This window comes from Pelophylax lessonae, assembly GCF_965119305.1.
Source record: "Pelophylax lessonae genome assembly, chromosome: 9".
NCBI classification, from domain to species: domain Eukaryota; kingdom Metazoa; phylum Chordata; class Amphibia; order Anura; family Ranidae; genus Pelophylax; species Pelophylax lessonae.
This window is the reverse complement of record NC_138776.1, coordinates 271,499,210-271,525,605: the sequence shown is the minus strand read 5'-3', so window position 1 is coordinate 271,525,605 and position 26,396 is coordinate 271,499,210. Positions and strand designations below refer to the sequence as shown.

General features: G+C 47.1%; 3 protein-coding genes across 3 annotated transcripts in view; all 3 read left to right on the top strand.

The window, feature by feature from the left end:
- Positions 1–26,396, top strand: part of LOC309564465 (uncharacterized protein) — a gene marked incomplete at both ends in the record, with an annotated part of 1,172,539 nt that overhangs the window by 528,794 nt on the left and 617,349 nt on the right.
- The window catches only part of LOC309562957 (uncharacterized protein), a gene marked incomplete at its 5' end in the record, with an annotated part of 162,605 nt that overhangs the window by 28,092 nt on the left and 108,117 nt on the right, over positions 1–26,396 (top strand). The gene's annotated exons all lie outside the window — the stretch shown is intronic.
- LOC309564094 (uncharacterized protein) overlaps positions 5,091–26,396 on the top strand; it is a gene marked incomplete at its 3' end in the record, with an annotated part of 66,289 nt that continues 44,983 nt past the window's right edge. Inside the window, exons 1-2 of the mRNA XM_082268722.1 lie at positions 5,091–5,921; positions 23,733–25,066. Coding sequence (XP_082124848.1) covers positions 5,455–5,921; positions 23,733–25,066 — 1,801 coding nt within the window. The 5' untranslated portion in view covers positions 5,091–5,454. The remainder of the gene's footprint in view (positions 5,922–23,732; positions 25,067–26,396) is intronic.

Below are 26,396 nucleotides of genomic sequence, written 5' to 3'. Positions count from 1 at the left end.
ACAGGTGTGAAGATTCATTATAAGCCAGGCCTGACCATAACTCAAGGCTACCATTTGGAGACAAACTTTTTTTGTAGAGAGGTGTGTTCTCCAGTCAGGAGAATTCACCCCATGTTGGAGGGAATTCTTGCTCACAGGACTGGGAAAGGTGGGACAGCTGAGTGAATATGGGGAGACTGAGAAAATGAAAGCAACTAGTGAGTCCAGGGGACTGGAGGGAGTCTGTAAGTTTTGGGAGAGTGAGATGGGCCTGGATGTGAGGAGAACCCCTATCCAGATATAGCGCTACCCCCGCAGGAGCCGTCCCACCCAGCACAGCCAGGCACATGAATTTCTCAATCACTCCTGAGACAAGAAGCAGTCCTTGCAGCCTTGTTTTTTTTTTTTATTTAGCGGAAGTAAACTTGGATGGGGATAGGGTTGTAATGGGATGCCCATTAGATCAGTAGAAACTCCTCACAAAATTATCGGCTCAAAAAAAATGAAAGGAACACTTTGAAAACACATCAGATCTCAATGGGGAAAATCTTGTGCTGGATATCTATACTGGTATGGACTGGGTAACGTGTTTGGACCTATACTGGTATGGACTGGGTAACGTGTTTGGACCTATACTGGTATGGACTGGGTAATGTGTTAGGATCTATACTGGTATGGACTGGGTAATGTGCTAGGATCTATACTGGTATGGACTGGGTAATGTGTTAGGATCTATACTGGTATGGACTGGGTAATGTGTTAGGATCTATACTGGTATGGACTGGGTAATGTGTTAGGATCTATACTGGTATGGACTAGGTAATGTGTTAGGATCTATACTGGTATGGACTGGGTAATGTGTTAGGATCTATACTGGTATGGACTAGGTAATGTGTTAGGATCTATACTGGTATGGACTGAACAGTTTGAGATGCAACCTGGCGGCGGTGGATGTACCAAAACATAATGTCCCAGAGGTGTTCTATTGGATTCAGGTCAGGTGAGTGTGGGGCCATTCAATGGTATCAATTTCTTCATCCTCCAGGAACTGGCTGCATACTCTCGCCATATGAGTCCGGGCATTGTCGTGCACCAAGAGGAACCCAGAATCCACTGCACCAGCGTAGGGTCTGACAATGGGTCCAAGGATTTCATCCCGATACCTAATGGCAGTCAGTGTTCCATTGTCTAGCCTGTAGAGATCTGTGTGTCCCCCCATGGATACGCCTCCCCAGACCATCACTGACCCACCACCAAACCGGCCTCGCTGAATGATGTTACAGGCAGCATAACATTCTCCATGGCTTCTCCAGATCCTTTCACGTCTGTCACATGTGCTCAGGGTGAACCTGCTCTCATCTGTGAAGAGCACAGGGTGCCAGTGGTGGTCCTGCCAATTCTGGTGTTCAATGGAAAATGTCAATCAAGCTCCACGGTCCCGGGCAGTGAGCACAGGGCCCACTAGAGGACGTCAGGCCCTCAGGTCACTCTGATGAAGTCTGTTTCTGATTGTTTGGTCAGAGACATTCACACCAGTGGCCTGCTGGAGGTAATTTTGTAGGGCTCTGGCAGAGCTCATCCTGTTCCTCCTTGCACAAAGGAGCAGATACCGGTCCTGCTGATGGGTTAACCTCTTTACGACCGCCCACATTTACACTACTGCGGCAATGTGGCACGATCCCGTCCAGCGACGTTGACCTACGTAGCTGGACTCCTCCCCGATCGTCGGGGAATCGAGTTTGGAGATCCGTACGCTTGTGTAAACAAAGCGGGCGGCTCTCCTAAGTGACAGGCAGGGTCAGATAGCATGGTTCAGCATAGCTGAACATGCGATCTGTCCCTGTGTCACTCAGTCCCCTCCCCCCACACACGTCAGTAAGCACCAGGCATACATTAACCCCTCCCTCTCCAATAAAATTAACCCCTTCCCTGCCAGTGCCATTTTTACAGTAACAGTGCATATTTATAGCACTGATTACTGCAGTAATGTCACTGGTACCCCCAAAAGTGTCAAAAATGTCAGTCAAGGGTCCGATCTGTCTGCCGCAATGTCGCAGTCACGCAAAAAAAATCGCAGATCGCCGCCATTACTAGTTTAAAAAAAAAACACCAAAAATGACAGAAATCTTTCCCTTAGTTAGTAAACGCAATAACTTTTGTGCAAACCAATCAAAATACGCTTATTGTGATTTTTTTTACCAAACATAGGTAGCAGAAAACAAATTGGCCAAAAATTTTAAAAAAATTAAATTTTTACATTTTTTTTTGGGGGGGGGGGGGGGGGGGAATTTCATATAAAAAAAATGTAAAAAATATTGTTATTTTTCAAAATAAACGCTATTTTTTTGTTTATAGCGCAAAAAGTAAAAATCGCACAGGTGATCAAATACCACCAAAAGAAAGCTCTGTTTGTGGGAAAAAAAGGACGTAAATTTCGTTTGGGTACGGCGTCGCACGACTGCGCAATTGTCAGTTAAATTTGCACAGTGCCGAATCGCAAAAAATGGCCTGGACGTAAGACAGCAAAATCCTGCGGTGGTAAAGTGGTTAAGGACCTTCTACGGCCCTGTCCAGCACTCCTAGAGTAACTGCCTGTCACCTGGAATTTCCTTCATGCTCCTGAGACTGCTGGGAGACACAGCAAACCTTCTGGCAATGGAATGTATTGATGTGCCATCCTGGAGGAGTTGGGCTGCCTGTGCAACCTCTATAGGGTCCAGGTATGGCCTCATACTAGCAGTAGTGACACTGACCCCCTGTATAGGGTCCAGGTATGGCCTCATACTACCAGTAGTGACACTGACCCTAGCCAAATTTCACTAAAACGCATCTACCACTGAGCTAAGCAAACTCCATATCACAAAATACATTTGTGTCCCCCTTAGTGGGAGTGGAGATGACCCCTTCTATAAGGATATACAGTACATACACACACAGCACAAGGCCGTGTTCTCACTACGAGACGTTTCTCTGGGCTGCAGTTCCTCTGAGCTCCACAAGGTGGTGATCTCACTTCTACCCAGACAGGAAGTCTCTATGGAAGACAGGAAGTGATGTCAGGTAAGGAGAGGAAGTTATATATGGCAGGAAGTTGATAAGAGACATTGCTGGAACTGGCAATATGATGGAGAATCAGCCGCCCCTCACATCACCGGGTAAGAGGAGACTTTATTGTAAAGGAGAGAGCAGTACGGAGGGTCCACCTAGATCCCCCATCATCTGATAAACACATAGAAACAATGTATTCAGTCAGTGTGTGTGTTTCCTACAGATGGATCCAGTAATGGGAACCCACCAGAGAGATGTCCCCGTCCTCTGTATTCCCGGGATTCCACACAGGAAGGTCACACCATCCCTCACCATCATCAGGTAGATGAGGAACAATCACTGATAGTATCATTAGGATCTGTACATTATCTGCATTGTTACCATTGATGTCATTTTTATTATATATTCAGAGTGGAAACCTGAGAGATTCTAAAGTTGAGGTTAAAGACGAGATAAAAGAGGAGGATGATGAGGATGGGGTGATGGAGGAAATACACAAAGATCTGTACCAGGACACCATGGTGGAGTCATCCAGCTACAGAAACCCCCCAGAGAGATGTCCCCGTCCTCTGTATTCCCAGGATTCCACTCAGGAAGGTCACACCATCCCCCACCATCATCAGGTAGATGAGGAACATTCAATGCTAGATATAATTTATACACAAGCATGTTTGTTACAATGAATGTTTTCTTATATATTCAGAGTGAAAACCTCGGGGATGATAAGATTGATGTTAAAGAAGAGTATAAAGAGGAGGATGAGGAGTATGGAGTTATAGAGAAGTTCTCTAAAGGACGCAATGATATGATGGAGCCACCTTATACCAGCAACCCACCAGAGAGATTTTCCCGTCCTCTGTATTCCCGGGATTCCACACAGCACCATCCCTCAATGTTACAAGGTTGGTGGGACGGAGATTATAAAACAGACTCCTGAAGATGATGTATGGATTTCTTATGTGATGTCACAATGATAAATCTTATCTTACAGATAATATTCTCTTCTCTTGGATTAGAGTGGAGATCCAATCGATATAGAATTTGAGGTTAAAGCAGAAGAAGAAGAGACGTATGTGAGGGATGATCAGCAGTCTATGGAGGAGGATGGAATAACGGGGACATTTATAGAGGAGGACACTCCTACAGAGATCAGCACAGGTGGGTCATTAACACTAAATACATTCCTCCACCCATACTGCTCACTGATTGGTCCAGAGTAGGGTGGCGACTGGGTGATATCAGCCTGTAATCCCCTGGTCACTTTCCTGAGCTGTGTTCCCCGTCCTGCATTCCTGTATTTCTCTCGGATAATCTTCCTTCTCTGTGCTGCAGACACAATTTATGTCTCTAGACTGGATTTATTGAGATTCTGGGGTTCAGCTGGCAGTAAAATGTTGATGTTCACCATAGACGTTGCTCAGCCTAGACCCCTGGGCTATGAAACTTGGTTCTTCTGCCCCATGCCCGGGTCTAGCAAGATCTCTGACAGAAGAATTCTCCCGGGGTTACTTGCTCTGTTATTTGCTGGCTGTGCCGGGTGGAGGGATATGTCTGTATAGTCTCACACCCAAGTCACTAAGTGCAGTCTCAGGAGATGGGAGGCAGCGGTGTGGGACCTCTGCAACTGATTACTGAACACAAATATTATGACTCCTGAACCCTGCACTATATACTCTATGTTGTACATTACATACTCCTGACCCCTGCACTATATACTCTATGTTGTACATTACATACTTCTGACACTCGTCCTATAATCCCCTCATCACTGTCACTCCTATAAAAGACAGTTCTCGTTGTTTCCTCACTCTCTGACTAAGGTCCATGAATAAAGAAATGAACTGGTAGGAGATCAGAGGACCCATTTACTAGTTACCTTCAGGGGGGGAATTGTAAGATCCTCAGAGACAAAGCTGTCTGATGTGGGCGGAGTCCTGGTTTAGAGGAACCAATCTGCTGATGTCTAGTAATAATCTTCGTATTTCTATTTTAGTAGATGGACGGGAGATGAGGAAAACCTCAGAGGATTGTCTCACTTTGTCTCCAGACTGTAAAGTAGAAGATGAGGACATCACACAGTATAGTCCAGGAGAAAACCCGGCTACCTCAAATGTCCATCCGGCACCACACAGTGTAGATGGACCATCGTATTCCTCTTATCCTGAGGAACCTCAGACTGTGAGGAACAGTGCCGGACCATCGTATTCCTCTTATCCTGAGGAACCTCAGACTGTGAGGGACAGTGCCGGACCATCGTATTCCTCTTATCCTGAGGAACCTCAGACTGTGAGGGACAGTGCCGGACCATCGTATTCCTCTTATCCTGAGGAACCTCAGACTGTGAGGGACAGTGCCGTCTTTCCAACAGATAAAAGGTTTTCCTGTACTGAGTGCGGGAAGAGTTTCCGTTATAACTCCCGTCTTAATATGCACAAAAGATCTCACACAGGTGAGAAGCCGTATTCCTGTCCTGAGTGCGGAAAATGTTTTTCAGAGAAATTCCGTCTTAAGACACATCAAAGGTCTCACACGGAAGGGAAGCCGTATTCCTGTCCTGCGTGTGGGAAGTGTTTTTCACAGACGTCCATTCTTTACAAACATGAGAGATTGCACACGGGTGAGAAGCCATATTCCTGTACTAAGTGCGGGAAATGTTTTGTACACAAGTTAAACCTCATCACACACCAGAGATCTCACACCCGGGAGAATCCGTTTTCCTGTCTTGAGTGCGGGAAATGTTTTTCAGATAAGTCCAGTTATTACAAACATCAGAAATTGCACACGAGGGAGAAGCCACTTTCCTGTCCTGAGTACGGGAATTGTCCATCACAGAAGTCCTCTGTTTACAGTCATCTGAGATTGGACACGGAGGAGAATGAACTCTCCTGGTCTGAGTGAGAGAATTGTTCCTCACTGAAGTCCTGTCTTCCTGTACATCAGGGGTCCCACACAACCCTCGAGGTGTATTAGCTCCTTGAGTGTGGGAAATGTCTTCTATATGAATGTTGGTGGACATGTGGGGAAGAAGCACACCCTGATATACACCTCAGATATACTCCATGGCTGATTTTCATCATGTAAGAAACACTTCATAAGGAGATCAGAGATCACCAAAGACATGGATGAAGTGTTGTCCCGTGTTGGCCATTGATAGCAGGAGTAAAATAAAAATGGAGTCCTTACCTTTCATTGGCTGAGTGCATTTTGTGCGGGAAGATTTCACAAACATTTACAGATCTGTTACAGAGGAGGGTGGAGGACACTGAATGGAAGCCAGTGGAGAGATTGGCAGAGAGGGGGGGAGGACACTGAATGAAGGCCATGTGAAGGATTGGCAGAGAGGGGTGGAGGACACTGAATGGAAGCCAGTGGAAGGATTGGCAGAGAGGGGTGGGGGGACACTAAATAGAGGTCAGTGGAGGGATTGGCAGAGAGGGGTGGAGGACACTGAATGGAAGCCAGTGGAGGGATTGGCAGAGAGGGGTGGAGGACACTGAAAGAATGCCAGTGGAGGGATTGGCAGAGAGGGATGGAGGACACTGAATGGAGGCCAGTGGAGGGATTGGCAGAGAGGGGTGAAGGACACTGAATGGAGGTCAGTAGAGGGATTGGCAGAGAGGGGTGGAGGATACTGAGTGGAGACAAGTGGTGTGATTGGCAGAGAGGGGTGGAGGACACTGAATGGAGGTCTTTGGAGGGATCGGCAGAGAGGGAGGGAGGACACTGAAAGAATGCCAGTGGAGGGATTGGCAGCGAGGGGTTTTGGCTTCTGACCTCGCTTCTGTTTCTGACTGACCCCCTGTGCATGATCCTGGTTCTTGCTCCTGACCTCGCTTCCTGTATCGCCCACCTATTAGGATCTGCCTATGCATCTAGAGTTACTCCTGTTTTACTGGTGCCTCTGCACGGTTAAGACTTCACCTGCTCATTCAGACTGTCTTCAGTCCTGTTGACACAGGCGCATGGTTAAGTCCCCTTTTGGTGCCTCATCTACACAGATCTTCAGGCAACTTTGCAGCTGGCAACCCTTGCTTGTTTGGGCGCAGCACTCCCTGTCCCCACCTTTAGGGGTGCTCTGCACTCAGCCGCAAGAGAAGCCTCTGATTAGGTACGGGACAAAACGGTTAAGTAAAAACCATCTCTGTGGTCTGATTGTTGATTCCACCAGAAGGGATCATGGTTCCTGTGCATTGGGGTCACCATGGGGTCCATTGCTAGCAAAGCAGAAGTGGGTTGGAAGAGGGCCCTGGTCATGCCAGGCTGGGTTATTCTCAGGGAGTTTCCTCTATTTTAGAGAGGTGATGTGTATAGAAAAAAATTTGGGCAGCAAATGTGACATTCGTTACAGTTCTAAACATTCCCTGAATGATAATACAGTGAGAACCTTCTCCCTAGTTACTGTAAAACTCACTCGAAAATGTAACTGCCAATTAAAAATGCCGATATGCATTGTGACAGTGAGAGGCCCTGCCGCTACGGAAATGGATGAAGGAATGACGCAGGGTTCGCAGTAGAGCAGATTGCGGGGCTCCGGCATGTTTATTGTGAGCGGAGAAGTTTGTCTTTTCTTTTTTCGCCAAGCTTTGTATTCCCAGATCAGGGCCTGGTGCTTGAAGGCTTCAAAGTGTCTTGGGTGGGATAAAGCCTTCAGGTCCTGCTGGAGACCTGCAGGCCATTTGAGTAGACAGGTGTGTAGATCGTTATAAGCCAGGCCTGACTATAACCTAAAGCTTCTCTGGCCGTGTTCAGCGTCACCGGGAGTGAGGGACAGATACTTGGGGGACGCTGAGAGAATGGTTTGGATGGTTTCAGATGGGAGAGTGATATTTGTCAACGGTGTCTCTCAAGAGATGTGGAGATTTGATCCTACTTTGCACCGTGAGACCCGTGTCCTGTTGCCATGGAGTCTGTGACACCTAGATGTGTATTCCATGTGTTTCAATTTATTAGACGTTCAGACTGTTATTGACAGACTTGTCCTATTGTCTATCTATTGAGGTGGCATGTGTATTGTGTGAAGTCTGCCTGTCCCATTGTTAAATGTTAATGACCTCACATTGTTCTGTCCAGATGGCCAGATAAATCGTTCAGGTTAATTCTGTTCCTGTATACAATTTCATCTGCATATGAAAATGTAATCGGTAGGGGGAGGTCCATGCTGTATATAAATTCTGTGTGACTGTTCAATAAAGAGTTCTACTTCACCCTCAATCTAGAGTCCTGTCTCTTATTGGGGGAATCTGCTACGCTCTTCATACTACCTTGGATAATCACTAAGCTCTTGTAAGAGCGTGTTCCTGTTCCTGCGGCACTCTCTGGGGAAAGAGAGGTTCACCTACTGGAACCTGGAGCCTTGTCATAGGTCCAGTGTGGGTAGGAGACGGCGAGACCCCAACCAAGCTGCGACGGTTTGTGTGGTCTGTGGTGGTTATGGTGTCTGGTGGAGTGCTTGGAGCCCTTGGGAAGCACTAGGAGCATCCGTCAACGGAGGTACTCAGTCGGGGTGCTGGTTGATCCGTTACAGCTTCCATTTAGAGATAGAGCTTTTATTTGGAGAGAGGTGTGTGCTCCATCTAGGAGAGGTGACCTACTTGGGAGAAGGCTTCCCATGTTGGAGGGATTTGTTGCCCACAGCACTGGAAGAATTGGGACAGCTGTACGGATCTGGGGGAGACTAAGATAAAATTTAAAAAAAAATGAAAGGAACACTTTGAAAACACATCAGATCTCAATGGGGAAAATCTTGTGCTGGATATCTGTACTGGTATGGACTGGGTAACGTGTTTGGACCTATACTGGTATGGACTGGGTGACGCGTTAGGATCTATACTGGTATGGACTGGTTAATGTGTTAAGATCTGTACTAGTATGGATTGGAAAATGTTAGGATCTATACTGGTATGGACTGGGTAATGTGTTAGGATCTATACTGGTATGGACTGGGTAATGTGTTTGGATCTATACTGCTATGGACTGGGTAATGTGTTTGGATCTATACTGGTATGGACTGGGTAATGTATTAGGATCTATACTGGTATGGACTGGGTAATGTATTAGGATCTATACTGCTATGGACTGGGTAATGTGTTTGGATCTATACTGGTATGGACTGGGTAATGTATTAGGATCTATACTGGTATGGACTGGGTAATATGTTAGGATCTATACTGGTATGGACTGGGTAATGTGTTTGGATCTATACTGCTATGGACTGGGTAATGTGTTTGGATCTATACTGGTATGGACTGGGTAATGTGCTTGGATCTATACTGGTATGGACTGGGTAAAGTGTTAGGAAGGAAAGGATGCCGCATAGTTTGATGGAAATTAAAATTATCACCCTACAGAGGGCTGAATTCAAAGACACCCCAAAAATCAAAGTGAAAAAATGATGCAGCAGGCGAGTCCATTTTGCTGAAATGTCATTGCAGGACCTCAGAATGGTCTTCAGTAGTTTGTGTGGCCCCCACGTGCTTGTATGCATGCCTGACAGATGGTGTCCTGGGTTATTTCCTCCCAGATCTGGACCAGGGCATCACTGAGTTCCTGAAGAGTCTGAGGTGCAACCTGGTGGCGTTGGATGGACCGAACCATAATGTCCCAGAGGTGTTCTATTGGATTTAGGTCAGGTGAGCGTGGGGGGCCATTCAATGGTATCAATTCCTTCATCCTCCAGGAACTGGCTGCATACTCTCGTCACATGAGGACAGGCATTGTCGTGCACCAGGAGGAACCCAGGACCCACTGCACCAGCGTAGGTACTGACAATTGATCCAAAGGTTTCATCCCAATACCTAATGGCAGTCAGGGTGCCATTGTCTAGCCTGTAGAGGTCTGTGCGTCCCTCCATGGATATGACTCCCCAGACCATCTGTCACGTACCTGATCCGAAGCCGGAGTGTAGAGAGGGCTCCCCCTTGCGGCTAGGTGCAGAGCACCCCTGGAAGTGGGACAGGGAGTGCTGTGCCCGAAGTTGCACGGGTTGCCGGTTGGGATGACCAGATGGTAGCAGGAACAAAGCTTGTTGTAAAGTTCCAAGCAGGTCCGGAACACTTTGGCAAGCCAGGCAGTAGCAGGATGCAAACAGGAACAGACTGGGAGTATGCTGTAGAGAAGTCAAGAGCCAAGCCGAGGTCAAGTATAGGAGCAGACAGCAGGAAACCAGGAGTAAGCCAAGGGGTCAGGAGCCAGGAGAAACAACGTCAGACAGTCCGGGTCGGCAACAGGGAATCACGATCAGCAGGTTACAAAAGGCACAGGGAACACGGGAGGCTGTTGATCATCCAGCAACTTGTTGTTGAGATTGCTGGCTTTAAATAGGCCGTTTAGCGCCAAGCGCCATTACGCACTTGCGTATGCGCGTGCGCATTGGCGCACGCACATTTCGGACTGCGTTCGCCCGTGATTGGGCGCGCATGCGCGTTCGCGCCAATGCGCGAATTCGCTGATTAGCAATGACGTTGGTAGTGCCCTGACAGTGCCCCCCCCCCCCCCGAGGGGCAGCCTCCGGATGCCCAAGTAAGATCGCTTTTCAGGGAATCTGTTGAAGAACACTCGCAGGAGTCTGGGAGCGTGTATGTTCTTCGCCGGTTCCCACGAACTCTCCTCAGGTGCATAGCCTTTCCATTTTATCAGGTACTGAACCTGCCTTCCTCTTTTCCGGCAATCCAAGATGGATTCAATCTCGTACTCAGTTTCTCCATCTACCGTAACAGGAGGTGGAGGCAAGTCATCTCTTCCAGGAAAGGGGCCAGGATTTGCAGGCTTTAGCAGGGAGACGTGGAAGACTGGGTGAATCCTGTATGTGCTTGGAAGACAAAGTTCAAAAGCCACGGGATTGATCATCCTTTTGATCGAAAAGGGGCCAATGAACTTCGGACCCAGCTTTCTGGATGGGCAGGACAACTTAAGGTTTACTGTGGAGAGCCACACTTTGTCTCCTACCTTCAGAGCTGGACTGTCCTTCTTCCTCTTGTCATAGAATTCCTTGTAATCCATTTGTGCTTTTTGCAAAGTTTCCTGTAAGAGTAGGAAGTTTTCTTGTATAAGGGCTACCCTGTCTTGGACGGCAGGTACAGTAGCTTCGGGCATAGGTGTAGGCAGAGATGATGGGTGGAATCCGTAGTTCGCCCAGAATGGAGATTGACGAGTGGAGGCATGGATGGAGTTGTTATAAGCGAATTCCGCACATGGCAGTAAGACTGCCCAGTTGTCCTGGGAAAAGGTAGAAAAGCAGCGGAGGTATTGCTCCAATGTCTGGTTAGTTCTTTCAGTTTGGCCATTAGTTTGAGGGTGGTAAGCTGAAGACAAGCAGACCTGGATGTTTAAGACCTTACAGAGCGCCCTCCAGAATTTGGAGGTAAATTGTACCCCACGATCGGACACGATACTGCCGGGTAGACCATGTAGCCTTAGGATCTCTTTCACAAAAGTGTGTGCCGTGTCCATGGCTGAAGGAGTACCTATCATGGGCAAGAAGTGGGCCATTTTTGATAGGCGATCCACCACCACCATGATTGTGGAGAATACGTCTGAAGAGGGTAGATCTACTATGAAGTCCATAGACAACATTTCCCATGGCCGACTTGGGACAGGAAGTGGTCTTAGTAGACCCCAGGCTTGGACGTGGCTGCCCTTGTTACGAAGGCAGATTGTACAGGAGCTCACGTAATTTTGACAGTCCTGCCTTAAGTTTGGCCACCAATAGGCTCGTTGGATTAGTTCCAGAGTTTTGCGGACCCCGAAGTGGCCAGCTAGTTGGTGATCGTGGCATGCTTTAAAGACTGCGAGTCTGGTTTCCTGAGGTACAAAGATCTTGTCCTTGTGCCAAAAAAGTTTTCCTCGTTTCTCGAGTGAAGGGATCTCAGGAACAAAACATTGGGCAGAGGCTGATTCCAGGGTAGACCTAAGGTCTGGTTGCATTAGGAGAAAATTTTGGGAGGACAGGATAGTGCTGGGGGTGGTATCCACAGGGGTTTCAGGGAACATCCGTGAGAGAGCGTCCGCCTTCCCGTTCTTGGAGCCCGGACGGTACGTGAGATGAAAATTGAATCTTGAGAAAAATAATGCCCATCTGGCTTGTCGAGGTCTCAAACGTTTGGCCGATCTGAGATATTCAAGATTTTTGTGGTCAGTGAATATCATTATCGGATGTGCTGCACCTTCTAACAGATACCGCCATTCTTCAAAAGCAGCCTTAATGGCCAACAGTTCCCGATCACCCACATCGTAATTCCTTTCAGGTTGGCTGAGCTTCCGGGAAAAAAAAGCAACTGGGTGAAGCATCGCCTTGGGTCCTTGGCGTTGGGAGAGAACTGCTCCTGTGGCCACTTCTGAAGCATCGACTTCTAGGACGTAAGGCAAGGCTGGATCTGGATGTTGTAACACAGGGGCACAGGTAAACAGGGCTTTGAGCTTGTCAAATGCCATCTGAGCTGCTGAGGACCATTGAAAACGGGTGTGTTGCCGGGTCATTTGGGTAATAGGAGCAATAATGCGAGAAAAGTCTTTGATAAACCTCCGGTAGAAGTTTGCAAAACCCACAAACCTTTGGATGCCTTTCTTGTCTGTGGGAGCAGGCCACTCCAGGATGGCAGATACTTTTTGAGGATCCATTGCCACTCCATCTGTTGAGATGATCAAGCCCAGAAATTGTATAGACGATTTTTCGAATTCGCACTTTTCTGATTTTGCATAAAGTCCGTGTTTCCTTAGAGTAGCCAGTACCTTCCTTACATGCATTCTGTGCAGTTCCAGGGTGGCAGAAAAAATAAGGATATCATCCAAGTAAACAATGAGAAAGTTGTCCAAAAATTCTCTGAAGATATCATTCACTAGGTGTTGAAAAGTGGCCGGGGCGTTGCACAGCCCGAAGGGCATGACAAGGTATTCGTAGTGCCCGAAGCGGGTTCGAAAGGCAGTTTTCCACTCGTCACCCTCGCGGATCCGTACCAGGTTGTAGGCTCCTCGCAAGTCTAGTTTAGTGAAAACTCGGGCGGTACGGAACCTTTGAAAGAGTTCGGGAACGAGGGGAAGAGGGTACCGATTTTTAATGGTAATTTTATTTAGGTCCCTGTAATCCACACATGGCCTGAGAGTGTGATCCTTCTTCTCCACGAAGAAGATCCCAGCTCCTGCCGGGGAAGAAGAAGGACGAATAAATCTCTTCTTGAGGTTCTCATCAATATATTGACGTAAGGCTTCAAGCTCTGTTTCAGAAAGTGGAAAGATACGCCCAAAGGGAATTTCTGCACCGGGCAACAGTTCAATTGGGCAATCATAGGGACGGTGAGGTGGTAGTGCGTCCGCTTTTTTCTTGTCAAAGACATCCAGAAAGTCGTGATAAACTGAAGGGACCTCTTGGCTGGCATTAGAGACAGGTTGGATGGAGAGACAGCTTGTAGACTGCGGGATTCCAGGTGGCATACAGTGTTGGAGGCAGTACATTGATTTGAAGGAAACCTCCCCTTTGAGCCAGTCTATCTGTGGGTTATGTGCCCGTAACCAAGGAATTCCCAAAATTATGGGAAACATGGGTGAAGGAAGGACATCAAAGTGAAGGAATTCCTGATGGTTGGGGCCAGTTGTGGAAAGGATAGGTAGGGTTTCCTGAGTAATGGGCCCTGATCTGGGCGTGGTGCCATCTGCAAGATGGATCTCTAGTTTATGGCCTTTAGTCTGAAGCGGGATATGAAGGGCCTTTGCTAGAGAGATATCCAGGAAGCAACTGCAAGCTCCGGAGTCAATGATGGCGGGCAGCTTGACTTCCCCTTCCGAAACCTGTAAAGACACAGAGAGGACTAGGTGAGTTGGGGAAGGTCCCGGAATCTGGAGATGCATGTAGCTGGGAGAAGGAGCCTTACTTGGTCTCACCGGGCAGTTGCGAAGAAAGTGTCCATCTCCTCCACAGTAAAGGCACAGGTTTGCTTGCCGGCGACGAAGTCGTTCAGCAGGAGTTAAAGCTGCGCGGACCGCCCCAATCTGCATCGGTTCATCAGGGGGAATCGGACTGGCAGCCGTGGGCAGCGGTGCCGGAGTTGGCGGAACTTTGGGCAGCATCCAAGATGGCTGGAATAATTGTGCACGTTCCGACCGACGCTCCCGTAAACGTCTGTCCAGCTGAATAGAAAGCTGAATGAGACCTTCCAATGTGGTGGGGGTCTCTATTCTTGCGAGTTCATCCTTAAGGGTCTCGGAAAGGCCTAGCCGATACTGATATTTGAGGGCGGCCTCATTCCAACCCGTGTCTGCAGCCCACCTAAGAAAGTCCACGGTATAGTCCTCCACAGGGCGTCGGCCTTGCTGTAACTTGTGGAGGGTAGCTTCGGCAGTGGCCGTGCGTTGCGGGTCATCATACAATTGACCCATAGAAGCAAAGAAAACGTCTATAGAGTTCAATACAGGGTCTTTCTGTTCCAACAGATGGTGGGCCCATGATTGGGGTTCATCGGATAATAAGGAAATAACAAACCCCACTTTAACTGTCTCTGAGGCAAAAGTTCTAGGCTGTAGAGCCAGATATAGCAGGCAAGCGTTTTTAAATGACTTGAATTTCTTGCGGTCACCAGAGAAACGTTCCGGAGTGGGTACCCTCGGCTCAGGGGGAGGAGCCATCACAGCAGGTGCTGAGGGTCCTGAAGCTGAAGGAGCGGAGGCGGAGACTGCAGCGGATGGACCAGGAGTTGCCGGCAAAGATGGTGCTGACAGGTTCTGGAGGCGACCTTCTATCTGGAAGTAACCATCTTGGAGGTTCTTAACCGCTTGGGTCAATGCTGTAACTTGTTGACATAAAGCTTCCAACGGGGAGACACCTCTCTCGGCTTCTGTCATGGCTGGATGATACTGTCACGTACCTGATCCGAAGCCGGAGTGTAGAGAGGGCTCCCCCTTGCGGCTAGGTGCAGAGCACCCCTGGAAGTGGGACAGGGAGTGCTGTGCCCGAAGTTGCACGGGTTGCCGGTTGGGATGACCAGATGGTAGCAGGAACAAAGCTTGTTGTAAAGTTCCAAGCAGGTCCGGAACACTTTGGCAAGCCAGGCAGTAGCAGGATGCAAACAGGAACAGACTGGGAGTATGCTGTAGAGAAGTCAAGAGCCAAGCCGAGGTCAAGTATAGGAGCAGACAGCAGGAAACCAGGAGTAAGCCAAGGGGTCAGGAGCCAGGAGAAACAACGTCAGACAGTCCGGGTCGGCAACAAGGAATCACGATCAGCAGGTTACAAGGCACAGGGAACACGGGAGGCTGTTGATCATCCAGCAACTTGTTGTTGAGATTGCTGGCTTTAAATAGGCCGTTTAGCGCCAAGCGCCATTACGCACTGATGTTACAGGCAGCATAACGTTCTCCACGGCTTCTCCAAATCCTTTCACGTCTGTCACATGTGCTCAGGGTGAATCTGCTCTCATCTGTGAAAAGCACAGGGTGCCAGTGGTGGAGCTGCCAATTCTGGTGTTCAATGGCAAATGTCAATCAAGGTCCAAAGTGCCAGGCAGTGAGCACAGCGCCCACTAGAGGACATCAGGCCCTCAGGTCACTCTCATAAAGTCTGTTTCTGATTGTTTGGTCAGAGACATTCACACCAGTGAGCTGCTGGAGGTCATTTTGTAGGGCTCTGGCAGAGCTCATCCTGTTCCTCCTTGCACAAAGGAGCAGATACCGGTCCTGCTGATGGGTTAAGGACCTTCTACGGCCCTGTCCATCTCTCCTAGAGTAACTGCCTGTCTCCTGGAATCTCCTCAATGCTCTTGAGGCTGTGCTGGGAGACACAGCAGACCTTCTGGCAATGGGACGTATTGATGTGCCATCCTGGAGGAGTTGGACTGCCTGTGCAACCTCTATAGGGTCCAGGTATGGCCTCATGCTACCAATAGTGACACTGACCCCCCTCTATAGGGTCCAGGTATGGCCTCATGCTACCAGTAGTGACACTGACCCCCCTCTATAGGGTCCAGGTATGGCCTCATACTACCAGTAGTGACACTGACCCTCTATAGGGTCCAGGTATGGCCTCATGCTACCAGTAGTGACACTGACCCCCCTCTATAGGGTCCAGGTATGGCCTCATACTACCAGTAGTGACACTGACCCCCCTCTATAGGGTCCAGGTATGACCTCATACTACCAGTAGTGACACTGACCCTCTATAGGGTCCAGGTATGGCCTCATACTACCAGTAGTGACACTGACCCCCCTCTATAGGGTCCAGGTATGGCCTCATACTACCAGTAGTGACACTGACCCCCTCTATAGGGTCCAGGTATGGCCTCATACTACCAGTAGTGACACTGACCCTCTATAGGGTCCAGGTATGGCCTCATACTACCAGAAGTGACACTGACCCCCCTCTATAGGGTCCAGGTATGGCCTCATGCTACCAGTAGTGACACTGACCCTCTATAGGGTCCAGGTATTGCCTCATGCTACCAGTAGTGACACTGACCCCCCTCTATAGGGTCCAGGTATCTCCTCATACTACCAGTAGTGACACTGACCCCCCTCTATAGGGTCCAGGTATCTCCTCATACTACCAGTAATGACACTGACCCCCTCTATAGGGTCCAGGTATGGTCTCATACTACCAGTAGTGACACTGACCCCCCTCTATAGGGTCCAGGTATGGCCTCATACTACCAGTAGTGACACTGACCCCCCTCTATAGGGTCCAGGTATGGCCTCATGCTACCAGTAGTGACACTGACCCTCTATAGGGTCCAGGTATTGCCTCATGCTACCAGTAGTGACACTGACCCCCCTCTATAGGGTCCAGGTATCTCCTCATACTACCAGTAGTGACACTGACCCCCCTCTATAGGGTCCAGGTATCTCCTCATACTACCAGTAGTGACACTGACCCCCCTCTATAGGGTCCAGGTATCTCCTCATACTACCAGTAGTGACACTGACCCCCTCTATAGGGTCCAGGTATGGTCTCATACTACCAGTAGTGACACTGACCCCCCTCTATAGGGTCCAGGTATGGCCTCATACTACCAGTAGTGACACTGACCCCCTCTATAGGGTCCAGGTATGGCCTCATACTACCAGTAGTGACACTGACCCCCTCTATAGGGTCCAGGTATGGCCTCATGCTACCAGTAGTGACACTGACCCCCCTCTATAGGGTCCAGGTATGGCCTCATACTACCAGTAGTGACACTGACCCCCCTCTATAGGGTCCAGGTATGGCCTCATGCTACCAGTAGTGACACTGACCCTAGCCAAATTTCACTAAAATGCATCTACCACTGAGCTAAGCAAACCCCATATCACAAAATATATTTGTGTCCCCCCTTGGTGGGAGTGGATATGAGCCCATCTACAAGGATATACAGTCAGGTCCATAAATATTGGGACATTGACACAATTCTAATCTTTTTGGCTCTATACACCACCACAATGGATTTGAAATGAAACAAACAAGATGTGCTTTAACTGCAGACTTTCAGATTTAATTTGAGGGTATTTACATCCAAATCAGGTGAACGGTGTAGGAATTACAACAGTTTGTATATGTGGGAATAGTTTGTAATAAGAATATTATTACATCAACAGCGCATACCTAGTAGCAGGAATAGAAAGTGAGGGATCTTGTTGCCAATAGCCCTGATAATTGTTTGTACGCAGCCTATGCTGTGGTGTGGTGGATTGTGGCCACCTATGTGCTGCTTTTTATAAACCACTTACGTTACCTACATATATATGTGCAATTCATGCGTGTTTAAAGTGCTAAAGTTGTGCTGGTTGCTATTCTAATAATAAATTAATTAACATTTCATGATAAAAAAAGATGGATAGTCATATGCATATATTACTATATACTGGTCTATAAATGAAAATACGTATTGACACAGTATCTCATAAATAGATAAAAACCATCTGAAAAGTTTTTAAAAATAATAGAAAGTGCTCAGTGCCAAAGGAAAATGTCCATATATTTCCAAGAAAATGGTATTAGTTCAAATAGTGATTCAAATAATAATTCAATCTTGAATGTGATGGTGAAGTTCAAAACAATCAAAAGTGCATAAGTGATGACACCCTCTCTGTGCCTGTGTATGAGGGGCAAACCTTCCATTCCTGCTACTAGGTATCCCTCACCTTCCATTCCTGCTACTAGGTATGCGCTGTTGATGTAATAATATTCTTATTACAAACTATTCCCACATCTGTTACCCCAAAAGGTTTATCACAGCAGCTACCTTTTTATATATATATATTGTTACATATATTTTTTTAAAAATATACATTGGCGCGAGTGTTCTTCTCCATTCACACAGTTTGTATATGTGCCTCCCACTTTTTAAGGGACCAAAGGTAATAGGACAATTGGCTGCTCAGCTGTTCCATGGCCAGGTGTGTGTTATTCCCTCATTATCCCATTTACAAGGAGCAGATAAATGGTCCAGAGTTCATTTCAAGTGTGCTATTTGCATTTGGAATCTGTTGCTGTCAACTCTCAATATGAGATCCAAAGAGCTGTCACTATCAGTGAAACAAGCCATCATTAGGCTGAAAAAACAAAACAAACCCATCAGAGAGATAGCAAAAACATTAGGTGTGGCCAAAACAACTGTTTGCAACATCCTTAAAAAGAAAGAATGCACCGGTGAGCTCAGCAACACCAAAAGACCACGGAAAACAACTGTGACCGAAGAATTCTTTCCCTGGTGAAGAAAACACCCTTTACAACAGTTGGCCAGATCAAGAACACTCTCCAGGAGGTAGGTGTGTGTGTGTCAGATCAAGATCACTCTCCAGGAGGTAGGTGTATGTGTGTCAGATCAGGAACACTCTCCAGGAGGTAGGTGTATGTGTGTCAGATCAAGAACACTCTCCAGGAGGTAGGTGTATGTGTGTCAAAGTCAACAATCAAGAGAAGACTTCACCAGAGTGAATACAGAGGGTTCACCACAAGATATAAACCATTGGTGAGCCTCAAAAACAGGAAGGCCAGATTAGAGTTTGCCAAACAACATCTAAAAAAGCCTTCACAGTTCTGGAACATCCTATGGACAGAGGAGACTAAGATCAACTTGTACCAGAGTGATGGGAAGAGAAGAGTATGGAGAAGGAAAGGAACTGCTCATGATCCAAAGCATACCACCTCATCAGTGAAGCATGGTGGTGGTAGTGTCATGGCGTGGGCATGGGCGGCACAGTGGTGTAGTGGTTAGCACTTTCACCTAGTAGCAAGAGGGTTGCTGGTTCGAATCCCAACCACGACACTACCTGCCTGAAGTTTGCATGTTCTCCCTGTGCCTGCATGGGTTTCCTCCGGGTACTCCAGTTTCTTCCCACACTCCAAAGACATGCTGGTAGGTTAATTGGATCCTGTATAAAATTGGCCCTACTATGTATGTATGTATGAATGTGAGTTAGGGACCTTAGATTGTAAGCTCCTTGAGGGCAGGGACTGATGTGAATTTGTAATGTATATGTAAAGCGCTGTGTAAATTGACAGCGCTATATACTGTAAGTACCTGAAATAATAATGTATGGCTGCCAATGGAACTGGTTCTCTTGTATTTATTGATGATGTGACTGCTGATAAAAGCAGCAGGATGAATTCTGAAGTGTTTCGGGGAATATTATCGGCTCATATTCAGCCAAATGCTTCAGAACTCATTGGACGGCGCTTCACAGTGCAGATGGACAATGACCCGAAGCATACTGCGAAAGCAACCAAAGAGGTTTTTTAAAGGAAAAAAGTGGAATGTTATGCAATGGCCAAGTTAATCACCTGACCTGAATCCGATTGAGCATGCATTTCACTTGCTGAAGACAAAACTGAAGGGAAAATGCCCCAAGAACAAGCAGGAACTGAAGACAGTTGCAGTAGAGGCCTGGCAGAGCATCACCAGGGATGAAACCCAGCGTCTGGTGATGTCTATGCGTTCCACACTTCAGGCTGTAATTGACTGCAAAGGATTTGCAACCAAGTATTGAAAAGTGAAAGTTTGATTTATGATTGGTAATCTGTCCCATTACTTTTGGTCTCTTAAAAAGTGGGAGGCACAAATACAAACTGTTGTAATTCCTACACCGTTCACCTGATTTGGATGTAAATACTAGGGATGCACCGAAATGAAAATTTTGGGCCGAAACCGAAACCGAAAATGCAGGATGCCCTTGGCCGAAAACCGAAACCGAAAATGACTTTTTCCCCAAAAAAAATTTGAAATGGATAGAACAGGGACATAAACCAAAAACAGGCAGCGACGTACACCTACACCTGTCGCTGCCACCCTGTCACAGTATATGTACTGTGATGGGTTGGCAAGAGGTTAATTTAATTACCAATGGTATTTGTATTATGAGGCATGAGGGGTTAATGTATTGTCACTGCTGGTCACTCATCTATTAGTGACTGACCAGTGGCAGGTAATTAACCCCTTTGTGCTGCATTAGTGCAACCAGTGTTAATTAACACTGACACTGGTTGCACTAATGCAGCACAAAAGGGGTTAATTAACTGCCACTGGTCAGTCACTAATAGATGAGTGACCAGCAGTGACAATACATTAACCCCTCATGCCTCATAATACTAATAGCATTGGTAAGCTGCCTCAGCTCCCCTCCCCCTTCCCCCACTGCCTCAGCGTCCTCCTCCTCGGGTGTCCTCTCCTGCATTCAAAAGTCCCGCCTCTGGCCGGCGGCACCGCCTCTCAATGATGTCCCTACTACTCTGTGCATTATGAATGGACATACTAGGCGGGGGGCGGGGCGAGCGGCCGCTATAGAGAGAACTATTGTGATCCTTCACTGTCAGCTCCTCACGTCTATGTATGAATGAGAACTGAACTGAGCTGACACCGGGCGGGGGGGCGGGCGGAGCGGCCGCTATTAGCTGTGACTATGTGAGAGCTTCTCTTCCTTGTCAGCGGAGATACGTGCCTGTCAGGGAAGTGAAACTCTCACATAGTCACAGCTAATAGCGGCCGCTCCGCCCGCCCCCCCGCCCGGTGTCAGCTCAGTTCAGTTCTCATTCATACATAGACGTGAGGAGCTGACAGTGAAGGATCACAATAGTTCTCTCTATAGCGGCCGCTCTCCCCGCCCCCCGCCTAGTATGTCCATTCATAATGCACAGAGTAGTAGGGACATTATTAAGAGGCGGACGGCCGGCCAGAGGCGGGACTTTTGAAACCTGCCCTGCGCTGCGCTGCGCCCTCCTCCTTCCCCACGGCGGCCATTTTTATTTTCGGCACTGTTAACCCATTATCGGCCGAAATGAGAGAGGCTCATTTTCGGCCGATAATTTCGGTGGCCGAAATTTCGGTGCATCCCTAGTAAATACCCTCAAATTAAAGCTGAAAGTCTGCAGTTAAAGCACATCTTGTTTGTTTCATTTCAAATCCATTGTGGTGGTGCATAGAGCCAAAAAGATTCAAATTGTGTCGATGTCCCAATATTTATGGACCTGACTGTACAGTACATGCACACACAGCACAAGGTCGTGTTCTCACTACGAGACGTTTCTCAGGGCTGCAGTTCCTCTGACCTCCACAAGGTGGTGATCTCACTTCTACCCAGACAGGAAGTCTCTATGGAAGACAGGAAATTATATCAGGTAAGGAGAGGAAGTTACATATAGCAGGAAGTAGAAAGGAGACATTGCTGGGACTGGCAATATGATGGACAATCAGCCGCCCCTCACATCACCGGGTAAGAGAAGACTTTATTGTAAAGGAGAGAGCAGTACGGAGGATCCACCTAGATCCCCCATCATCTGATAAACACATAGAAACAATGTATTCAGTCAGTGTGTGTGTTTCCTACAGATGGATCCAGTAATGGGAACCCACCAGAGAGATGTCCCCGTCCTCTGTATTCCCGGGATTCCACACAGGAAGATCACACCATCCCTCACCATCATCAGGTAGATGAGGAACAATAATTGTTAGTTATGATTTATATACAAGCATGTCTGTTACAATGAATGTTTTATTATGTATTCAGAGTGGAAACCTCGGGGATGATAATATTGTTGTCAAAGAAGAGTATAAAGAGGAGGATGAGGAGTATGGAGTGATGGAGGTGCTTTCAGAAGGACACAAGGATATGATGGATCCACCTAATACCAGGAACCCACCAGAGAGATGTCCCCGTCCTCTGTATTCCCGGGATTCCACACAGGAAGGTCACACCATCCCTCACCATCATCAGGTAGATGAGGAACAATCACTGATAGTTATAATTTATACAAAAGCATGTTTATTACATTGAATGTTTTATTATATATTCAGAGTGAAAACCTCGGGGATAATAAGAGTGATGTTAAAGAAGAGTATAAAAAGGAGGATGAGGAGTATGGAGTAATAGAGAAGTCTTCTGAAGGACGCAATGATATGATGGAGCCACCTAATACCAGGAACCCACCAGAGAGATGTCCCCGTCCTCTGTATTCCCGGGATTCCACACAGGAAGGTCACACCATTTCTCAATATTACAAGGTTGGTGAGACGGAGACTATAAAACAGACTCATGGAGACGATGTGTGGATTTCTTCTTTGTGATGTCACAATAATAAATCTTATATCTTACAGTTGATATTCTCTCTCATTTTCTTGGTTTAGAGTGGAGATCCAATCGATATAGAATTTGAGGTTAAAGCAGAAGAAGAGACGTATGTGAGGGATGATCAGCAGTCTATGGAGGAGGATGGAATAACGGGGACATTTATAGAGGAGGACACTCCTACAGAGATCAGCACAGGTGGGTCATTAACACTAAATACATTCCTCCACCAATACTGCTCACTGATTGGTCCAAAGTAGGGCGGGGACTGGGTGATATCAGCCTGTAATACCCTGGTCACTTTTCTAAACTATAAGTGAACATAAAATCACAGGGCTATAACAGTGAATTATATTGAATATAGTTCACTGTTATAGCGCTGTGTTTTTATATTCACTTATTATTTTCACTTGCTGATGAACAGCAGCTTTAACATTTAAGAAATAATTTACTACACATTCAAATCATTTTTCACATATGCGCAGGGTGGACCCGTTTGGTCTATTTATATTCACTTTCCTGAGCTGTGTTCCCCGTCCTGTATTTCTCTCGGATAATCTTCCTTCTCTGTGCTGCAGACACAATTTATGTCTCTAGACTGGATTTATGGAGATTCTGGGGGGCAGCTGGCAGCAAAATGTTGAATTTCACCATTGGTGTTGCCCAGCCTAGGCACCTGGGGCATGCAACTTTGATTTTCTGCCCCATGCCCGGGTCTAACAGGATTTCTGACAGAACAATTCTCCCGGGGGGTTACTTGCTCTGTTATTTGCTGGCTGTGCCGGGTGGAGGGATATGTCTGTATAGTCTCACACCCAAGTCACTGAGTGCAGTCTCAGGAGATGGGAGGCAGCGGTGTGGGACCTCTGCAACTGATTACTGAACACAAATATTATGGGTCCTGACCCCTGCACTATATACTCTATGGTGTACATTACATACTCCTGACCCCTGCACTATATACTGTATTTTGTACATTACATACTTCTGACACTCATTCTATAATCCCCTCATCACTGTCACTCCTATAAAAGACAGTTCTCGTTGTTTCCTCACTCTCTGACTAAGGTCCATGAATAAAGAAATGAACTGGTAGGAGATCAGAGGACCCATTTACTAGTTACCTTGAGGGGGGAATTGTAAGATCCTCAGAGACAAAGCAGTCTGATGTGGGCGGATGCCTGGTTTAGGGGAACCAATCTGCTGATGTCTAGTAATAATCTTTGTATTTCTATTTTAGTAGATGGACGGGAGATGAGGAAAACCTCAGAGGATTGTCTCACTTTGTCTCCAGACTGTAAAGTAGAAGATGAGGACATCACACAGTATAGTCCAGGAGAAAACCCGGCTACCTCAAATGTCCATCCGGCACCACACAGTGTAGATGGACCATCGTATTCCTCTTATCCTGAGGAACCTCAGACTGTGAGGGACAGTGCCGGACCATCGTATTCTGCTTATCCTGAGGAACCTCAGACTGTGAGGGACAGTGCCGTACCATCGTATTCCTCTTATCCTGAGGAACCTCAGACTGTGAGGGACGGTGCCGGACCATCGTATTCCTCTTATCCTGAGGAAACTCAGACTGTGAGGGACAGTGCCGGACCATCGTATTCCTCTTATCCTGAAGAACCTCAGACTGTGAGGGACGGTGCCGGACCATCGTATTCCTCTTATCCTGAGGAACCTCAGACTGTGAGGGACGGTGCCGGACCATCGTATTCATCTTATCCTGAAGAACCTCAGACTGTGAGGGACAGTGCCGGACCATCATATTCCTCTTATCCTGAGGAACCTCAGACTGTGAGGGACGGTGCCGGACCATCGTATTCCTCTTATACTCAGGAACACCAGAATGTGAGGGAGGATGCCATCGTTCCAACGGATAAAAAGTTTTCCTGTACTGAGTGCGGGAAGAGTTTCCGTTTTAACTCCCGTCTTAATATGCACAAAAGATCTCACACAGGTGAGAAGCCGTATTCCTGTCCTGAGTGCGGAAAATGTTTTGCAAGAAAATCACAACTCGTCCCACATCAAAGGTTTCACACGGGGGAGAAGCCATATTCCTGTCCTGAGTGCGGCAAATGTTTTTCAGAGAAATTCAGTCTTAACAGACATCAAAGGTCTCACACGGAAGGGAAGCCGTATTCCTGTCCTGTGTGTGGGAAGTGTTTTTCACAGACGTCCATTCTTTACAGACATGAGAGATTGCACACGGGTGAGAAGCCATATTCCTGTACTGAGTGCGGGAAATGTTTTGTACACAAGTTAAACCTCATCACACACCAGAGATCTCACACCGGGGAGAAGCCGTTTTCCTGTCTTGAGTGCGGGAAATGTTTTTCGGATAAGTCCAATCTTTATTATCATCAGAGGTCTCACACGGGGGAAAAGCCTTACTCATGTCCTGAGTGCGGGAAATGTTTTTCACTTAAGTCACATCTTTATACACATCAGAGATTGCACACAGGAGAGAAGCCGTATTCCTGTCCTGAGTGCGGGAAATGTTTTTCAGATAAGTCCAGTTATTACAAACATCAGAAATTGCACACGAGGGTGAAGCCACTTTCCTGCCCTGAGTACGGGAATTGTCCGTCACAGAAGTCCTCTGTTTACAGTCATCTGAGATTGGACACGGAGGAGAATGAACTTTCCTGGTCTGAGTGAGGGAAATGTTCCTCACTGAAGTCCTGTCTTCCTGAACTTCAGGGGTCCCACACAATCCTTAAAGTGTATTAGTTCCTTGAGTGCGGGAAATGTCTTCTATATGAATGTTGGTGGACATGTGGGGAAGAAGCACACCCTGATATACACCTCAGATATACTCCATGGCTGATCTTCATCATGTAAGAAACACTTCATAAGGAGATCAGAGATCATCAAAGACATGGATGAAGTGTTGTCCCGTGTTGGCCATTGATAGCAGGAGAAAAATAAAAATGGAGTCCTTACCTTTCATTGGCTGAGTACATTTTGTGCGGGAAGATTTCACAAACACTTACAGGTCTGTTTTATAAAAAAATTAGTTGAAGAAATGTGACCCGCATTCCCCCAGCTGTGAGAAAGGTTGGCCGTAATTTATTTCTTGATGATTTCCTACGATCATTGGCTCCATCTAGTGTCCATATTGCTGAGATGCACTATTTATACTTATGGAGGTTCCGTTTTTCAGGAAAAAAAGTCCTCATTATAGGCACTAGATGGCACTGAGGATCATAAGAAATCACTGTATTCACGGCTGGGCAAATGCTTCCTACATTCGTCCAACTATTTTTTTTTTTTTATATAAAATAGACCCCTTAGTTTCCTTCATCAGACATGGATTGCTACAAATAACTGAGATCTTCCTCATCCACTTATGATTACAGCAGACGCAGACATCGAACAATATAAATTAATGAAACTAACAATAATAATCCAAGCACTTGTAGGGCCCTCTAGTGTACAGTCTAGCTATGAGGAAAATGTATTCTGACTCACACTAGCTGTGTGAGTTTGGGTAATTGGTCGGAATTACTGTAAGTCAGGCTTGAGGACTCTACAAATCAGGCCTCTGGCACCTCCCCTTGGTTCTAGAACCTACCAGACATTTCTAGAAGCTAGTGGGTGGTGGCAAAGATCTGTATATTATCTGTAAATTCATGGGAATCTGACCAATCCCCAGGCAGGTGGCTTGGTAGGGTGGTTGGGTCAGCCCATAAATATTGTGGAGCCTGGCCAGCAATGAAAGTTTTGTTGTTGTCGTGTGGAAGATGGAGTGCTGAGGTTGGATGTCGTGGAGCCTGGGAAGGGACCCCGGGGCTGAGGGGGGCTCTGCCTCCAGGCTGGGGCTGAGTAAGGGGAAAATCTGAATA